This window comes from Rhinatrema bivittatum, unplaced genomic scaffold (assembly GCF_901001135.1).
Source record: "Rhinatrema bivittatum unplaced genomic scaffold, aRhiBiv1.1, whole genome shotgun sequence".
NCBI classification, from domain to species: Eukaryota; Metazoa; Chordata; class Amphibia; order Gymnophiona; family Rhinatrematidae; genus Rhinatrema; species Rhinatrema bivittatum.
In genome coordinates this window covers 258,355-274,989 of record NW_021820532.1, presented here as the reverse complement: position 1 = coordinate 274,989, position 16,635 = coordinate 258,355, and the positions used below count along the sequence as shown (strand labels likewise).

The 16,635-nt window shown below is 51.0% G+C and overlaps 1 protein-coding gene across 3 annotated transcripts in view; it reads left to right on the top strand.

The window, feature by feature from the left end:
• The window catches only part of LOC115081703 (spectrin beta chain, non-erythrocytic 2-like), a 150,375-nt gene that overhangs the window by 72,652 nt on the left and 61,088 nt on the right, over positions 1 to 16,635 (top strand). For all 3 annotated transcript variants that reach the window (XM_029586124.1, XM_029586123.1, XM_029586125.1), the window contains 2 exons: positions 1,515 to 1,655; positions 12,861 to 13,202. In XM_029586124.1, coding sequence (XP_029441984.1) covers positions 1,515 to 1,655; positions 12,861 to 13,202 — 483 coding nt within the window. The remainder of the gene's footprint in view (positions 1 to 1,514; positions 1,656 to 12,860; positions 13,203 to 16,635) is intronic.

Sequence of the window (16,635 nt, the reverse complement as noted above, 5' to 3'; positions counted from 1 at the left end):
ACCCCCATGCCTTCTGTTAAGGGTAGTAACTGCCACTCCGTGCAGGTTACCCCCATGCCTTCTGTTAAGGGTAGTAACTGCCACTCCGTGCAGGTTACCTCCATGCCATCTGTTAAGGGTAGTAACTGCCACTCCGTGCAGGTTACCCCCATGCCTTCTGTTAAGGGTAGTAACTGCTGCTCCATGCAGGTTACCTCCATGCCTTCTGTTAAGGGCAGTAACTGCCGCTCCATGCAGGTTACCCCCATGCCTTCTGTTAAGGGCAGTAACTGCTGCTCCATGCAGGTTACCTCCATGCCTTCTGTTAAGGGTAGTAACTGCCGCTCCATGCAGGTTACCTCCATGCCTTCTGTTAAGGGTAGTAACTGCCACTCCGTGCAGGTTACCTCCATGCCATCTGTTAAGGGCAGTAACTGCTGCTCCATGCAGGTTACCTCCATGCCTTCTGTTAAGGGCAGTAACTGCCGCTCCATGCAGGTTACCTCCATGACTTCTGTTAAGGGTAGTAACTGCCGCTCCATGCAGGTTACCTCCATGCCTTCTGTTAAGGGCAGTAACTGCCGCTCCATGCAGGTTACCTCCATGCCATCTGTTAAGGGCAGTAACTGCTGCTCCATGCAGGTTACCTCCATGCCTTCTGTTAAGGGCAGTAACTGCCGCTCCATGCAGGTTACCTCCATGACTTCTGTTAAGGGTAGTAACTGCCGCTCTGTGCAGGTTACCCCCATGACTTCTGTTAAGGGTAGTAACTGCCGCTCTGTGCAGGTTACCTCCATGCCTTCTGTTAAGGGTAGTAACTGCCGCTCCATGCAGGTTACCTCCATGACTTCTGTTAAGGGTAGTAACTGCCGCTCTGTGCAGGTTACCTCCATGCCTTCTGTTAAGGGTAGTAACTGCCGCTCCATGCAGGTTACCTCCATGACTTCTGTTAAGGGTAGTAACTGCCGCTCCGTGCAGGTTACCCCATGCCTTCTGTTAAGGGCAGTAACTGCTGCTCCATGCAGGTTACCTCCATGCCTTCTGTTAAGGGTAGTAACTGCCGCTCTGTGCAGGTTACCTCCATGCCTTCTGTTAAGGGTAGTAACTGCCGCTCCATGCAGGTTACCTCCATGACTTCTGTTAAGGGTAGTAACTGCCGCTCTGTGCAGGTTACCTCCATGCCTTCTGTTAAGGGTAGAAACTGCCGCTCCATGCAGGTTACCACCAAGGTTTAATAAATAAGTTACCCCATTTCTTCATTTCCATTCTCTAGCCAGCAGGGTTCCTCTGTGTTTATCCCAGGCCCTTTTGAATTCCATTATCATTTTTTCATGGAAAGGGAGGTGGATGCAATTCTTTCCATGAAGAAATATTTCCTGACGTTGTTCCTGAGTCTCCCCTCTTGGAGTAGGGGATAAGGCATGGGATGAGCATAGAGGGTGCTTAGATTGAGGGATAATGCCTGAGGTAAGGAGAGCAGTGAGAGGTTGGATGGCTTTGTGTGCAGGCAGTGACTGCCGCCTGTGTTTCCGTAGATTAAGCAGAGACTGGAGTTGCTGAGGTCCTTTCTGGGCTGGGTGCTGTTGTACTTGAGCAGTTCTGGGAACCAGAGGGAGAAGCAGAAGGTGGATGCAGTGCTCTCCAGCTCTGTGGCCAGCATGTGTGAAGAGTTTCAGGTGAGTGACCGGGTACAAGGGTCACCTGAGGGCTTCCACTCCATGAGCTGCTAAAGCAATGAAAGATAAGGGCAAGCTCTGCAAGCTGTCTGTGTAAGCATCCAGCATCAACTGGCAGCAAAGCAGACAAGAAACCCCACCCCATCAGCTAGCAGTGAGAACCCCTACCCCATCAGCTAGCAGTGAGAAACCCCTCCCCCATCACCTGGCAGTGAGAAACCCCTCCCCCATCAACCTGGCAGTGAGAAACCCCTCCCCCATCAGCTAGCAGTGAGAACCCCTACCCCATCAACCTGGCAGTGAGAACCCCTACCCCATCAGCTAGCAGTGAGAAACCCCTCCCCCGTCACCTGGCAGTGAGAAACCCCTCCCCCATCAGCTAGCAGTGAGAACCCCTACCCCATCAGCTAGCAGTGAGAAACCCCTCCCCCATCACCTGGCAGTGAGAAACCCCTCCCCCGTCAGCTAGCAGTGAGAAACCCCTCCCCCGTCACCTGGCAGTGAGAAACCCCTCCCCCATCAGCTAGCAGTGAGAACCCCTACCCCATCAGCTAGCAGTGAGAAACCCCTCCCCCGTCAGCTAGCAGTGAGAAACCCCTCCCCCGTCAGCTAGCAGTGAGAACCCCTACCCCATCACCTGGCAGTGAGAAACCCCTCCCCCATCAGCTAGCAGTGAGAACCCCTACCCCATCACCTGGCAGTGAGAAACCCCTCCCCCATCAGCTAGCAGTGAGAACCCCTCCCCCATCACCTGGCAGTGAGAAACCCCTCCCCCATCACCTGGCAGTGAGAAACCCCTACCCCATCACCTGGCAGTGAGAACCCCTCCCCCATCACCTGGCAGTGAGAAACCCCTACCCCATCAGCTAGCAGTGAGAACCCCTACCCCATCACCTGGCAGTGAGAAACCCCTCCCCCATCACCTGGCAGTGAGAAACCCCTCCCCCATCAGCTAGCAGTGAGAACCCCTACCCCATCAGCTAGCAGTGAGAAACCCCTCCCCCATCAGGTAGCAGTGAGAACCCCTACCCCATCAGGTAGCAGTGAGAAACCCCTCCCCCAACAGGTAGCAGTGAGAACCCCTACCCCATCAGCTAGCAGTGAGAAACCCCTCCCCCATCAGCTAGCAGTGAGAACCCCTCCCCCATCACCTGGCAGTGAGAACCCCTCCCCCATCACCTGGCAGTGAGAAACCCCTCCCCCATCAGCTAGCAGTGAGAACCCCTACCCCATCAGCTAGCAGTGAGAAACCCCTCCCCCATCAGGTAGTAGTGAGAAACCCCTTCCCCATCAGCTAGCAGTGAGAACCCCTACCCCATCAGGTAGCAGTGAGAACCCCTCCCCCATCAGCTAGCAGTGAGAACCCCTCCCCCATCACCTAGCAGTGAGAAACCCCTCCCCCATCAGCTAGCAGTGAGAACCCCTCCCCCATCACCTGGCAGTGAGAAACCCCTCCCATCACCTGGCAGTGAGAACCCCTACCCCATCACCTGGCAGTGAGAAACCCCTCCCCCATCAGCTAGCAGTGAGAACCCCTACCCCATCACCTGGCAGTGAGAACCCCTCCCCCATCACCTGGCAGTGAGAAAACCCCTACCCCATCAGCTAGCAGTGAGAACCCCTACCCCATCAGCTAGCAGTGAGAAACCCCTCCCCCATCAGGTAGTAGTGAGAAACCCCTTCCCCATCAGGTAGCAGTGAGAACCCCTACCCCATCAGGTAGCAGTGAGAAACCCCTCCCCCAACAGGTAGCAGTGAGAACCCCTACCCCATCAGCTAGCAGTGAGAAACCCCTCCCCCATCAGCTAGCAGTGAGAACCCCTCCCCCATCACCTGGCAGTGAGAACCCCTCCCCCATCACCTGGCAGTGAGAAACCCCTCCCCCATCAGCTAGCAGTGAGAACCCCTACCCCATCAGCTAGCAGTGAGAAACCCCTCCCCCATCAGCTAGCAGTGAGAACCCCTACCCCATCACCTGGCAGTGAGAAACCCCTCCCCCATCAGCTAGCAGTGAGAAACCCCTACCCCATCAGGTAGCAGTGAGAACCCCTACCCCATCACCTGGCAGTGAGAAACCCCTCCCCCATCAGCTAGCAGTGAGAAACCCCTCCCCCATCAGCTAGCAGTGAGAACCCCTACCCCATCAGGTAGCAGTGAGAACCCCTCCCCCATCACCTGGCAGTGAGAAACCCCTCCCCCATCAGCTAGCAGTGAGAACCCCTACCCCATCAGCTAGCAGTGAGAAACCCCTCCCCCATCAGGTAGTAGTGAGAAACCCCTTCCCCATCAGGTAGCAGTGAGAACCCCTCCCCCATCAGCTAGCAGTGAGAACCCCCTCCCCCATCAGGTAGCAGTGAGAAACCCCTCCCCCATCAGCTAGTAGTGAGAAACCCCGCCTCTGTCATCTGCCAGTGAGAATCCTCACCCCATCAACTTGTCAGTGAGAAACCCCCTCACCCCGTCAGGTGGTGGCGAGGAAGCCCCGCCCCAGGTGCAGATATCGGCACAGGAGGATCTCCATTCTTGAGAATACTCACGGGCCTCTTTCCTGCACTGACCCTCCTGACCTTTTCGCCTCTCCCTGCTGTACTCCTGCTTTTGGAAGGATTTCAGGGCATGAGCTCTGCTTTGTGTGAGTGCAAGGCTTTTGGAAAGCTGCTGGTTGGGGGGAGGGGGGGTTACATTGCACACACAAGCCTTATCCCACTTACGTTTACATGCCCTGCCGGGGGAGGGGGGGGTCAAAGGCAGACCTTACGCACAAGCTTTGCATTTTCATCTTATTTCTTATTTATCTACCGCACCAATCAGACCAATGCAGCATCCACAAAAATTAAAACATTTAAAATAAACAGTCAGAAAAATGAATGAGAACCTGGCATTTCCTCCAGCCTCCTATTTCGCTTATTCTGCATAATTTGGAAAAGCCAAGCTTTAACTTCTTCCTGAACAATAAATGGTTTGTTTCCAAATGAATCTCTCTAGGCAAGAGATTGCAAAGCCTTCCACCTCCAGCTGAGACCATTCTCTCACCACTGCCCTCCTCCTACAACCACCCTGAGATCTTCCTCTCACCACTGCCCTCCTCCTACAACCACCCTGAGATCTTCCTCTCACCACTGCCCTCCTCCTACAACCACCCTGAGATCTTCTGCAGATCTTCATTCAAATTTAGGAATGGAGCAGCTACACCCCTCCCAGTTTGATGTCCGCTGCAGACAGAAAACCTAAAAAGCAAAATAGCGCCCCCAACAGGCACATAAAAACATTAAGGCAAGAGAGGGTGAGGTGCCTACACTTTTGGAAACAGAGCTGGACTCTACTCTTATGTGTGAGTGAACTTTAATGAAGACTTAAACAGTTCTGGTCAACGGACCATATTCAAAGAGTTGTTAACAGTGGAGATCAGTCCCTCCACATGATTGTTTTTCATATCTGAGTTGCATTGGGAGGGACGGACCTGAAGGAACTCGGACATACAAAGGAACGTGTTAGGATTGTGGACCTTTCTGTTGGGGTGAGGTTGAGTCAACCTAGCGGGAAGGCCCTGTAGGACCTCACCGCCAGCTGGCAGAGCAAACGGTGCAGGCACTGAGCTGGAGATTCGCCTGGACCAGCCCCGTTCACCTCAGGTTGAGTCTTTGGGTTCCAGGGGCTGGCAGGTCTTGGGTGGAAGTCTCTGGGGCATAGGCGGGAGAGTAGATCTGGTGTTAGGCTGAGGTCGGAGGCAGGCAGCAATCGGAAGTGGTGAGAGTCCAGGCTGTGGTCAATGGCAGGCAGCAGGCAAGAGAGGTCGTTGTCTAAGCTAAGATCTGAGGTGGGCAGCAAGCACAAGTAGTCAGGACACAGGCTATGGTTAGTTCTGAGGAACAGTCCGAGGGCAGGCAGGCTAGGAGAATAAAGGTGAGGACAAAGGCAAGGCTGGGTGAGGCCAAAGATGAGGACAAGGCTGGACAAAGACAAAGCTGAAGAGACGGGACAAGGCTAGAAGTGCAGAGGAAGCAGCAACTCACATTCTTGAAGACAGTTGACCCATGGAAACTCTGTTAAACATCGAAACTTTGTAAACCGTTGTGATGGCGAAACCGAACGACGGTATATAAAACTTGATAAATAAATACATTCCTGAGGCAGAGTAGTGTTGCAGGGCCAGAGTTTAAATAGATTGTGAGATGTCAACGAGGGGTCCTGGCAAATGAAGTTTCTGCTACAAGGCCTTTAAGTATTGATGTGTGCCTAAGGGAGGACCCAATAGCCAGTGTCGGCAGCGACTCAAGCCGCATGGAGTGGTGGTGTCCCCAGCTGCTGGACGTGGTGATGCCAGCAGCGTTAGCCTGTTTGGGGCAAGCGAGCTGGCTCACTGGCTGCTCCTATAAGCCAGTAAATGTACGAGACCACCGACAATTCCAGTATGGATTCGTCAACGGTCCTTTGTATGTCCAGGTTTCTTCAGGTCAGTCCCTCCCGATGCGACTCAGACGTGAAACCCGTTCGTGTCGGGGGACTGATCTCCGCTGTTAACAACTCTTTGAATATGGACCGTTGACCAAAACTGTTTAGGTCTTCATTAAAGTACACTCTTAAGTCGCCTCACACCTACGAGTGGAGTCCAGCTCTATTTCCAAAGGTCTATGCACCTCATTCTCTTTTTGCCTTGACCTTTGTACGTGAGGCTGACTTATTCCTCTTCGTTTGGAGGTTTACATAAAAACATGAAACAGCAGCGGGGCCGGTGCGGAGCCCTGGGGAACACCGCAGTTTATCGCAAACGGTTCTGAAATTCGACCCCTAACTAAAACCACCGAAGACCTTCCCTCTCATTCCTACCTGTTCACAGCGTTTCAACAAAATACTGTGGTCGACCAAGTCCAAGGCACTCGAAAGCTCTAGCAAAATCAGAAAAGCTTCTTCACCTCTCTCTCTAGAGTACATAACTTCCCTCTTTACGGCTAACAACACCGTCTCTGTACTGTACCCCCCTTACACCCCGACCACCTCATCCAAATACCGGGATAGCTGCTGAAACCCTGCTTTCTCAATTACCTAAAATAAAAAGGTACATTCACCGCTGGACAATAATTATTGCAAGCTGAAGCCTGCAGAATGTTTGATTTTAACAATGGAATTAAAACAGTTTTCCCTGTACGTTCCCAGATCAGTCCAGACTCCTGGGTTTTGCCTTCCTTCCAGCTTTCTGCCTGGATATTTAACTGCATGCTTTCCCAAATCGAAGCTGTTTGCTTGATCCACGCCCATCTTTTCTTATTGAAGCCCTTCCAGAAGACATTTTACCTTGGCTATGTCAGATAGTGACTGCCTCTCTGCAAGAGAAAGGAAAGTTGGTTTGTACCTGCTAATTTCCGTTCCTGTAGTACCACGGATTACTGCGGAGTCCTGGGTTTTGCCTCCCGTCCAGCAGATGGAGACAGAGACTGGCACATAACCTGGTGGGCCACCCGCAGTCCCTCAGGATTTCTCGGTCTCCAGCAGATGGTAGGGGTGCAAAACCTGCAGTCTTAGGATAGTTGGAAAAAAAAAAAAGAGTAAAGTGAAAGGCAATTCAGGATTCGGAGGTGTCCCTCCCAGAAAGTTGGCAGATCCTGGTGGGGCCATCCCTTCTGGTTGAGAGGTGGATGAGCAGGGGGCTTGGTGACCCTTTTAATGTCTCAGTCCTTCTTCACCGGAGGGGGAATAGTGGTGGTGCCAGCTCCCTTCCTCCTCTCAGGAGGACGCCTGATACCTGCCGCCCGTTTTCAGCTATGTATTTTCTTCTTCTTCTTTTTTTCTGGGTAGTTAGTTTGCAACTTAAAGTTAAGCATTAAAAAAAAAAAAAGGACTCATTTTCTGTTGGACCGCGAATCACGCGGCGAGGCTTTTCACGGCGGTTTTTGCCTCTCCTGCGGGGAGGGCAACGTGGGAACGCCAGCGGTGGCAGCAGATTGGCTGCGGTCAGCCACAAGGTGTACAGGAGATGGCCACGGCGGCAGACGTCCCGTTCCCGATTTCGGAAGGAACGGCAGCCATTTTAAATTCCTTTCAAGCGGCAGCTGAGAGGGCAGCAGGAGTGGGAAGCTTTTCCCCCCTCTGCTCTCACCGGCTGTTGGAGATCCCACAAAGGCTCAGGTGTCCCGGGAACTCTGCCTGGGGAAGAGGAAGATTCCTTGGAGCAGGATCCTGATGACCAGGATTTCGTACTCCTCTTGTACAGGACATATCGTGCCAGGAGGTCCATGGGGTGGTCCCTTCCTAGGCTCGAGGTCCCGCAGGGTCAGGGTTCGCTGAGTCCTGGGTCTGGTGGAGCCGTCGGGGGATGCGGATGAGACCTCGGGAAGGGGGGGGGAGTCGGATGTCGCTGAATCCCTGGTGGCGGACTCTCCGGACGTAGGTGCTTCCCTGGATCTTCAGGGTCCGGATGAGGAGCAGGGCCAGGCTCCAGCAGTTGAAGGGGATGATCCTAAGGTGGTTTGCTTTTTCCATAGAAAGGAGTTGGGGCCCCTAATTCTGCATGCCCTTAAGGAAGTCGAGGGAAGAGTCTGACCACGAGGAGGTAGACCCGGTTATGGAAGGTTTGAGAGAGCCTGCGAGGGCTTTCCCGCTCCATAGGTCTGTGAAGAAGCTGGGAGACCCCGGATACCAGATTGAAGGTTGGCAGAGCTATGGATGTTTTTGGCTTTGTTGCAGTTGCCAAAAGTGGATGCCTCAGTGTCAGCTGTCACCAAGAGAACAACTTTCCCAGTCCCTGAATTGGCTGTGCTTAAGGACAAACAGGATAGAAAGTTGGAGATCTATCTCAAAAAGATGTTTGAGGTGTCCGCTCCAGGTATTCGAGCTGCGGTGTGCAGCGGTTTCATGCTTCAGGCTGGTTAGAGCTGGGTGCAGCGGTTGCGGTCAGATACGACGACCTCAGCGTCAGAGGCAAAGCAGGAGGAGTGGCTGGAACGGAGGTGGCCTATGGAGCAGTTGCGCTATATGACCTGATCCAAACGTCCTCATGAACTATGATGTCAGTGGTCTCGGCCAGGCGACTCCTTGGGTTGCAGAACTGGTTGGCGGACGTTTGGTCTACGTCTCAGAAGCGTTACCCTTTAAGGGAAAGTTGTTTTTGGAGAGGACTTAGAGGAGCTGGTGAAGCATCTGGGCAACAATAAGTCACATAAGCTGCCAGAGAACAAACCAAAGAGCGTCAAACATGTCTTCTCCTCGTGGCCTCGCTTTCAGTCAAATCGACGTTCTTGGTCAGAATTGAGCTGCAGGAGGGGCCCAGAGGCAAGGATCTGACAGGTAAGAGTTTGGGGGCCAGGTGGCAGCTTTGAGGTGTCTTAGAGGCAAACTCCAGGGAGCAGCCCTAGCGTCACACCCAGATATGGGGCGTCTTCTCCGCGGTGAGGAAAGCGTGCGTCTCCCCCGGGGCCTTCACTTGGTTCTCAGGGGGTTGTGTAAGGCAGTGTTTGAGCCGCTTCGCAGATCAGCTAGAAAGGATCTTACCTTGACGGTTGTGTCCTTGGTGGTGATTTGTTCCGCTCGGAGGATTTTCATGCAGGGAATCCTTTTTCGGAGGATTGCAGATGATGGGCTCGCCTTGCATACAGTTCCTTCTTTTCTACCTAAGGCGCTGTCGTCTTTTCATGTGAATCAGTCGCTGGAACTGCCGGCTTTTCCAAATCTGAATGCGTCTACAGCTCACACGAAGGAGTTGAGGCTGTTGGATGTAAGAAGGGTCTTGCTGCGGTCTCTTGAGGTCTCTTATAGCTTTGGGCTATCAGATATCTTTTTGTACTATGTAGTGGCACAAAGAAGGGACATGAAGCTACGCAGTCCCCCTGCTTCCCTCTACGCCTTCAGAGAAAGAGCCCTCGACATTAACGCGCTCATAGCCTTCTCCGTTATTCCTTTAATTGTCCTCTGTTCTGTCTCCCATTTCTCTGCACCTCCTTATATACCCCCGTTTATACCCCTTTCACCTTCTCCTGTCCTTAAACCCTACCTTTTTCCCTATAGCAACCCTGCTAGTCTATACATAGTGCATATAATTTGTAATGTCATATATAGTGTCTCCTGTATGTACTAGTTAAAGATAATGTATATTATTGTATATAATACTTTTTGGTGTGTATAATTTATATAAGGTTATATCCACAGTCCCTTATTGAGTGTATAATTTGCAATGCTACTTATTATCAGACCAATTCAGTAAAGTCCGCGGGACAGCAGACGAACGCCTGCTCTCCCGGTGCGCGTGCTGGCCCCTCGCCGCTGCGCGCGATACAGTATTCAAATTAGGTGGCACGGTAGAAACTGGGAAAAGGAGGCGCTAGGGACACTAGTGCGTCCCTAGCGACTCCTTTTGGCCCAAAGTGGCAGCTGTCAGTGGGTTTAACAGCCGACGTTCAATTTTGCCGGCGTCAGTTCTCAAACTCGCTGACAGCCACGGGCTCAGAAACCGGACGCCGGCAAAACTGAGCGTCCGGTTTTCGGCCCGACAGCCGCGGGTCCATTTTACATTTTTTTTTTTTTTTTACTCTTCGGGACCTCCGACTTAATATCGCCATGATATTAAGGTGGAGGGTGCACAGAAAAGCAGATTTTACTGCTTTTCTGTGCACTTTCCCGTTGCCGGAAGAAATTAGCGCCGACCTTTGGGTCGGCGCTAATTTCTTAGAGTAAAATGTGCGGCTTGGCTGCACATTTTACTTTCTGTATCCCGCGCGCATACCTAATAGCGCCCTCAACATGCATTTGCATGTTGAGGGCGCTATTAGGGGCCACGGGTTGGATGCGCGTTTTCCTCCCCTTACTGAATAAGGGGTAAGGGAAAACGCGCGTCCAAGAGCAGGGTGACAGTGCGCTCCGACGGACTGTACTGTATCAGCCTGTATGTTCTTCTGTTGTTTTCCATCAGGTACTGTTCCTTTTCTCCTCTTCCTGTTTTTCCCTCTCTTCTCTCGCCCTCTTCTCTCTTCCTATCTGCTCCCTCTCCCCCCACCCTGGTTTTTTGTATTTTCCTCCTTCCGTTATATTGTAAACCAGCATGATGTGCCCACGAATGTCGATATATAAAAGCTAATAAATAAATAAAGCTGAAAGAGGCGATAGGTTTGGCTTACGGATGTCAGGTTCGCTCTGTCCCCGAGGGTTTGGGATCTCGTTGCGCTCGTTGGCAAGCGGCATCCTGGGCAGAACGTCAGCAGGTGTCGCCACAGGAAATCTGTAGGCCGGCTATGTAAAGGTCATTGCACACTTTCGCCAGACATTACCATTTGGATTTTCAGGCTCAGCATCCCATGAGCTTTGGTGAAAGTGTGCTAAGAGCAGGACCCTCGCAGTCCCACCCTGGTTAGGAAAGCTTGGGAACATCCCAGGTGTCCTGGACTGATCCGGGTACGTAAAGGGAAAGGAAAATTGGTTCTTACCTGCTAATTTTCATTCCTGCAGTACCATGGATCAGTCCAGACGCCCGCCCGGTTACAGAGAAAAAGCATTGGAGAGTCCGCTGGATCTGTTCTTCTTAATAGACTGACGAGGGGCCCGTGTTATTCTGTTGTTTTATCATTGAAAAGGATTGTTTCCACTTCCTTCTGCTGGTTTGGAGGAACGGGTTAAGGCAGGGATGTGTTTGTTTAGGTTCAGTGGTATCTTGGCTTGGGTACAGCTCAATACTGAGGGACTGCAGGTGGCACACCAGGTTATGTACAGTGTCGGGGAAAGTTTCTCTGTCTCCAGCTGCTGGAGGGGAGGCAAATCCCAGCAGTCTGGACTGATCCGTGGTACTGCAGGAACAGAAATTAGCAGGTATGAACCAACTTTCCTTTCTCAACATCAGAAGGGACACAACTCTCTTGCAGAGAGGCAGTCACTGGCTGACACAGCCAAGGTAAAAAGTCTTCCGGAGGGGCTTCAATAAGAAAAGATGGGCTTGGATCAAGCAAACAGCTTCAATTTGGGAAAGCATGCGCTTGCGTATCCAGGCAGAAAGCTGGAGCTGCTCCCAAGCACCTCCCCAGCACGGATGCTGGCATCAGTAAAGGGCCCAGCAGCAAACTGCAAAGCAGCTTCCAGTGCATCCACCTGCTTGGAAACTGCTTGCTAAAAGCTGTTTGAGAATTACCATACCAATATATCAGTGCATGGGGCTCTGATGAAGATCCGCTCTTCAGCTGTCTGTGCTGTATTCATGCTTTACGTGTATCAGTGTGACGCCTGCATGAGGCTCTGATGAAGATCTGCTCTTCAGCTGTCTGTGCTGTATTCATGCTTTACGTGTATCAGTGTGACACCTGCATGGGGCTGTGATGAAGATCTGCTCTTCAGCTGTCTGTGCTGTATTCATGCTTTACGTGTATCAGTGTGACGGCTGCATGGGGCTCTGATGAAGATCTGCTCTTCAGCTGTCTGTGCTGTATTCATGCTTTATGTGTATCAGTGTGACCCCTGCATGGGGCTGTGATGATCTGCTCTTCAGCTGTCTGTGCTGTATTCATGCTTTACGTGTATGTGTGACCCCTGCATGGGGCTGTGATGATCTGCTCTTCAGCTGTCTGTGCTGTATTCATGCTTTACGTGTATGTGTGACCCCTGCATTGGGCTGTGATGAAGATCTGCTCTTCAGCTGTCTGTGCTGTATTCATGCTTTGTGTATCAGTGTGACACCCGCATGGAGCTCTGAGGAAGATCTGCTCTTCAGTTGTCCGTGCTGTATTCATTCTTTACGTGTACCAGTGTGACACCTGTATGGGACTGTGATGAAGATCTGCTCTTCAGTTGTCCGTGCTGTATTCATGCTTTATGTGTTCCAGTTTGACACCTGCATGGGGCTGTGAAAGTCAGCACCATGATGCCTCTGATTACTCATATTCAGAATGGTGGAAGTGAGTAAATAGAAGGAGAAACCCGGAATGGCAGATAAAGGTCTGCAGGCCCATCCACTCTGCCCATTTCCCCTTCCTTCCTCAGTCCCACAGATCCTCCACCTGATCTAATGCCACTTGAAGGAAGAGGCCGAGTTAGGTAAGGGGAGTGAGGAGATGCAGGTACAAACCTACCCATGTTGATGCCACAGGGAGGATGAAGATTGCCCTCTGTGCACGTAACCTCACTTCATGTTGTATTGTGGCTGAATTTCAGGAAGGAGCGCAGTGCATGTAAGGAAGAGATGTGTGTGCGGAAGGAGCCCCGTTCCTGTGCTGATGATTTCTCTGGTTCTTGCAGGATTGCTGTGCTGAGAGAGCTGGGCTGCAGGAGGAGGAGGACTTCCTGCTGCCCCAATCCTCAGACGTGCCCCAGAGACCCGCGAGGGAACCAGGCAGCCCCCTGCCTCCTGCTCAGCGGCCCGCACAGGACCCCCCTGGCAGCCGTGAGGCACTGACGGAGCAGACCAGGGGCGCTGATCTCTCGGGGCAGGCTTCGACCCTGGAGCCCTCGGAGGTTCCCGTGGTCCCGACGCCCCAGCCAGCCTCAGGGAGCCCGGGAGAGGCAGCGGGCCCGAGTCTCGGCATCAGCAAGGAGGGGCCCGAGAAACGGCAGATGGAGGCTGAAGAGGGGGACCAGCAGGTGTGTGCCGCATGCTGGGGGAGGGGGAAGGGAAGGTGGACGGGACAAGCCCTGAACCCGGGTACGGCGTTCGTCCCGGTAATACGACTGCCGGGAAGTTCCTCTGCTTTAGAGCACCAGCCAGAGGAAACTGGGCCCCGAGGAGAGCGAATCCCTACAAGGGCTTGAGAACCTGGCCTAGGGCAGGGCTTCAGGGTATCCATAAGGCATAGGCAGGAGATACAGGAGACTCAGGGTCCCCAGGCCAAGTTTGGGGAGCTCTGGCCTAGTAGTATACGTCCCATACTGCAGATATTACACCAGCTCCTAAAAAACCAATGCACCTCCTATCAGGAAAACAGGAAAAGCCAGCCTGCTGCAGATCCTAAAATAGAGATTTCACCCTAGCAGGAGGCTTCACCTCCATTGCACGTGCAGCTCCTCACCAAACGCAGAATAAAGAGACCATGCGCTACAAACAGAAACACGTAGACAAAAAGTGAACAGAAAACCGCAACAAGCCACACTGTATGCAGTGCAACAGTGGAAAAACAGAAATGCCATTCCTCAAAACAATCAAATCAAGAAATACCAAACAGTCAGAACAGTAAAACCATGCTACAGTAATAAGAACAAATCTTTCATTTGACGAATAGCATAACAGCCAATCATTTAAAATCTCATGTAAAAATTATAAACCGTTTCCCAGACATTAATAAAATATTTGCAAACAGCAGACTCATGGAAAAGTGCCCAATAATTTATTTTATTTATTTAGCATTTTTATATACCGACATTCTCGATACAAATATCAAATCAGGTCGGTTTACATAAAACAAAATCTATCGCGGTGAGGCGTTACAATAAACGGAGTTTCAGAACATGAGAATAAATATTAAATAGACAACAGTGACTCTTCGAATAACGAGCATATATATAGTAAATAACATGTAGTAAAAAAGATAATAGCGAAAATAACTAACTTGTGATAAAATAAACAATAAATAGCATAGTATAAAATATATATATATATATAGACAACAGTAACTCGTCAAAAAATGTGAGAACATGTAGAAAATAACTAAAGAATAAATGATGAGCTAATTTGTGATGTCCAGATGAGGTGTAATCGGGCCTTGAAGAGAAGAGATGTGGGCGGACGTGGAATTTATGGTGTGGTCATGGGACTTGTAGTGAATTATTTTGCTCTTTGGCCCGTGTCTGAATGTTCCTGCGATTCTGGAAAGGCTTGCCGGAAGAGCCACGTTTTCAAATTTTTCTTAAAAGTGATATGACAGGTTTCTTGGCGTAATGAAACCTGGTAAGCATAAAACAATCCACACCTGGGAACGTCGGATTTCCAGTCGTCCTGGGGTTTCTGTGGATTAGTGGGAGAGGGGGAGTGGGAGCTGGAAGGGGGGACTCTCTTTCTTTCCCTCTCTCTCTCTCACATTCATGTACAGAGAATGGCGGCACAGGAGGTCTTGGCTTGTTCTTCAGCTGCCGGGCAGGTTGGGATCTCCTGGCAGCCCGCGGGGCCTTTTCTTATCGGCAGGTTGAGTTCTGCCGGTGGCCGCTGAGCATCGTTTTTCCTTCGCTGCCAGGCAGACGGGCTCCCCCGGCACTCCACACGTTCTCTGTTTTGGCGGCCGCTAGAGACGTTGGGGGGGTGAGGGGGCAGTTTTTGCCACCTGAAGCGGCCGCCTCACCCTGCTTCAATATATCCCCTGAGCGATACAGAGGCATTATGACATTTTCCGTTTTATTCACCATTCCCTTTCTAATAATTCCCAACATTCTGTTTGCTTTTTTGACTGCCGCAGCACACTGTACAGACGAGTTCAATGTGTTATCCACTATGAAGCCTAGATCTCTTTCTTGGGTGGTAACTCCTAATATGGAACCTAACATCGTGTAACTACAGCAAGGGTTATTTTTCCCTATATGCAACACCTTGCACTTATCCACATTAAATTTCATCTGCCATTTGGATGCCCAATTTTCCAGTCTCACACGGTCTTCCTGCAATTTATCACAATCTGCTTGTGATTTAACTACTCTGAATAATTTTGTATCATCCGCAAATTTGATTATCTCACTCGTCGTATTCCTTTCCAGATCATTTATAAATATATATTGACGGCCCCCCTTCTCCCCTGTTATCCCAGACCCTTAAAACCCCGCCAATCTGTCTATTTATCTTTATTTTATAACTTGCACATCATCGATGGCAGGGAATCCCGGCACGCACCCGGGCGTGTAAGTATTTACGCACTTATCTCAAGTTAAATTCCAGGAACACCCCGCCACTTTGTGCAGACTTTTCATTTGTGCGCTTGGCCGCAAGCACGCGTGTACGTGAGCACCTTTTAAAATCCGCTCGGTGCGCGCCGGCCTGATTTATGCAGATATCTCCCGGTTTTGGCGCGTGCCGGGCTTTTGAAATTCACTTTTATGCGCCGTGGTACATGTGAATCAATAAGCAATATAAACAGAAAATAAAAACACAATTCCACTGTCAGATGACAAAATAAAAGCAGCAAAGCAAAAGTTACAACCCCACCAAGCTGTAAAAACTGCACGTCTAAAGCAGCACTAGCAAAGCAAAACACTGTGAGAATAAAATGCAAATCACCCACTGAATAAAGTACTCGGAGTCTCAGTCCCCCAGAGACGGCAGGAAGTAAAAGGAGTATCCGGCGCCCCATCTGACTGTGGCCCTCCCTTCGGGCCCCTGGCGCCGCTTTATGAATGCCGGCTGTAGAGAGCTCGCTCATGGGTGAAGTTTCACAAGCCGCGCGCATCTGAAGCAGCATGGACGCGAGTGTGCACGCGCGACGCGGGGTCCACAACATTTACGTGAGCAAGCTGATATGTTATAAGCGATTTGCATGGCCCCCTCACTTGCGGATATTCTTCACTGCTGCTCAGTTTCTGGTGTAAGGGGTCGTAAACATGGTTAAAGTTAAGGGGGGTCTGGGTGACCTGGGGGACGTCAGCCTGAAGTGCCAGCAGGGTCATCACGAGAAGCAGATGGACTGGGCATACTGGTAGACTAACTGCTAAGACTGGTTATTTCATTGCTGCGGGCATGTTGGACAATCCATGGACTTACAAGCTGCGTCTAAATAATGCGAGGTATTTCATTTGCGCAGGGCCAGATTTAAGATGATGCATGTGCCTTTGTCTAAATCCAGCCCTGCATCTTCACAGCCTCATATTCCTCATGCTTCCTACCTCTACCATAAACCAACTCCTGCAACACAAGAGACTCCCTTCCCCCTTTCTCCTACCTCGTCTCCAGTTACCAAAGATCTTTGCCTAGGAGCTCACGTTTGAAATGCAACAATTGTAAGTAGAATTTACCTGTACAATAAATAATTTCAAACTTGCAGAATCTTTGTCTTGAGGACTGATTAGAGAGAAAGTTTAACTGCCTGGATAGCAAACATGG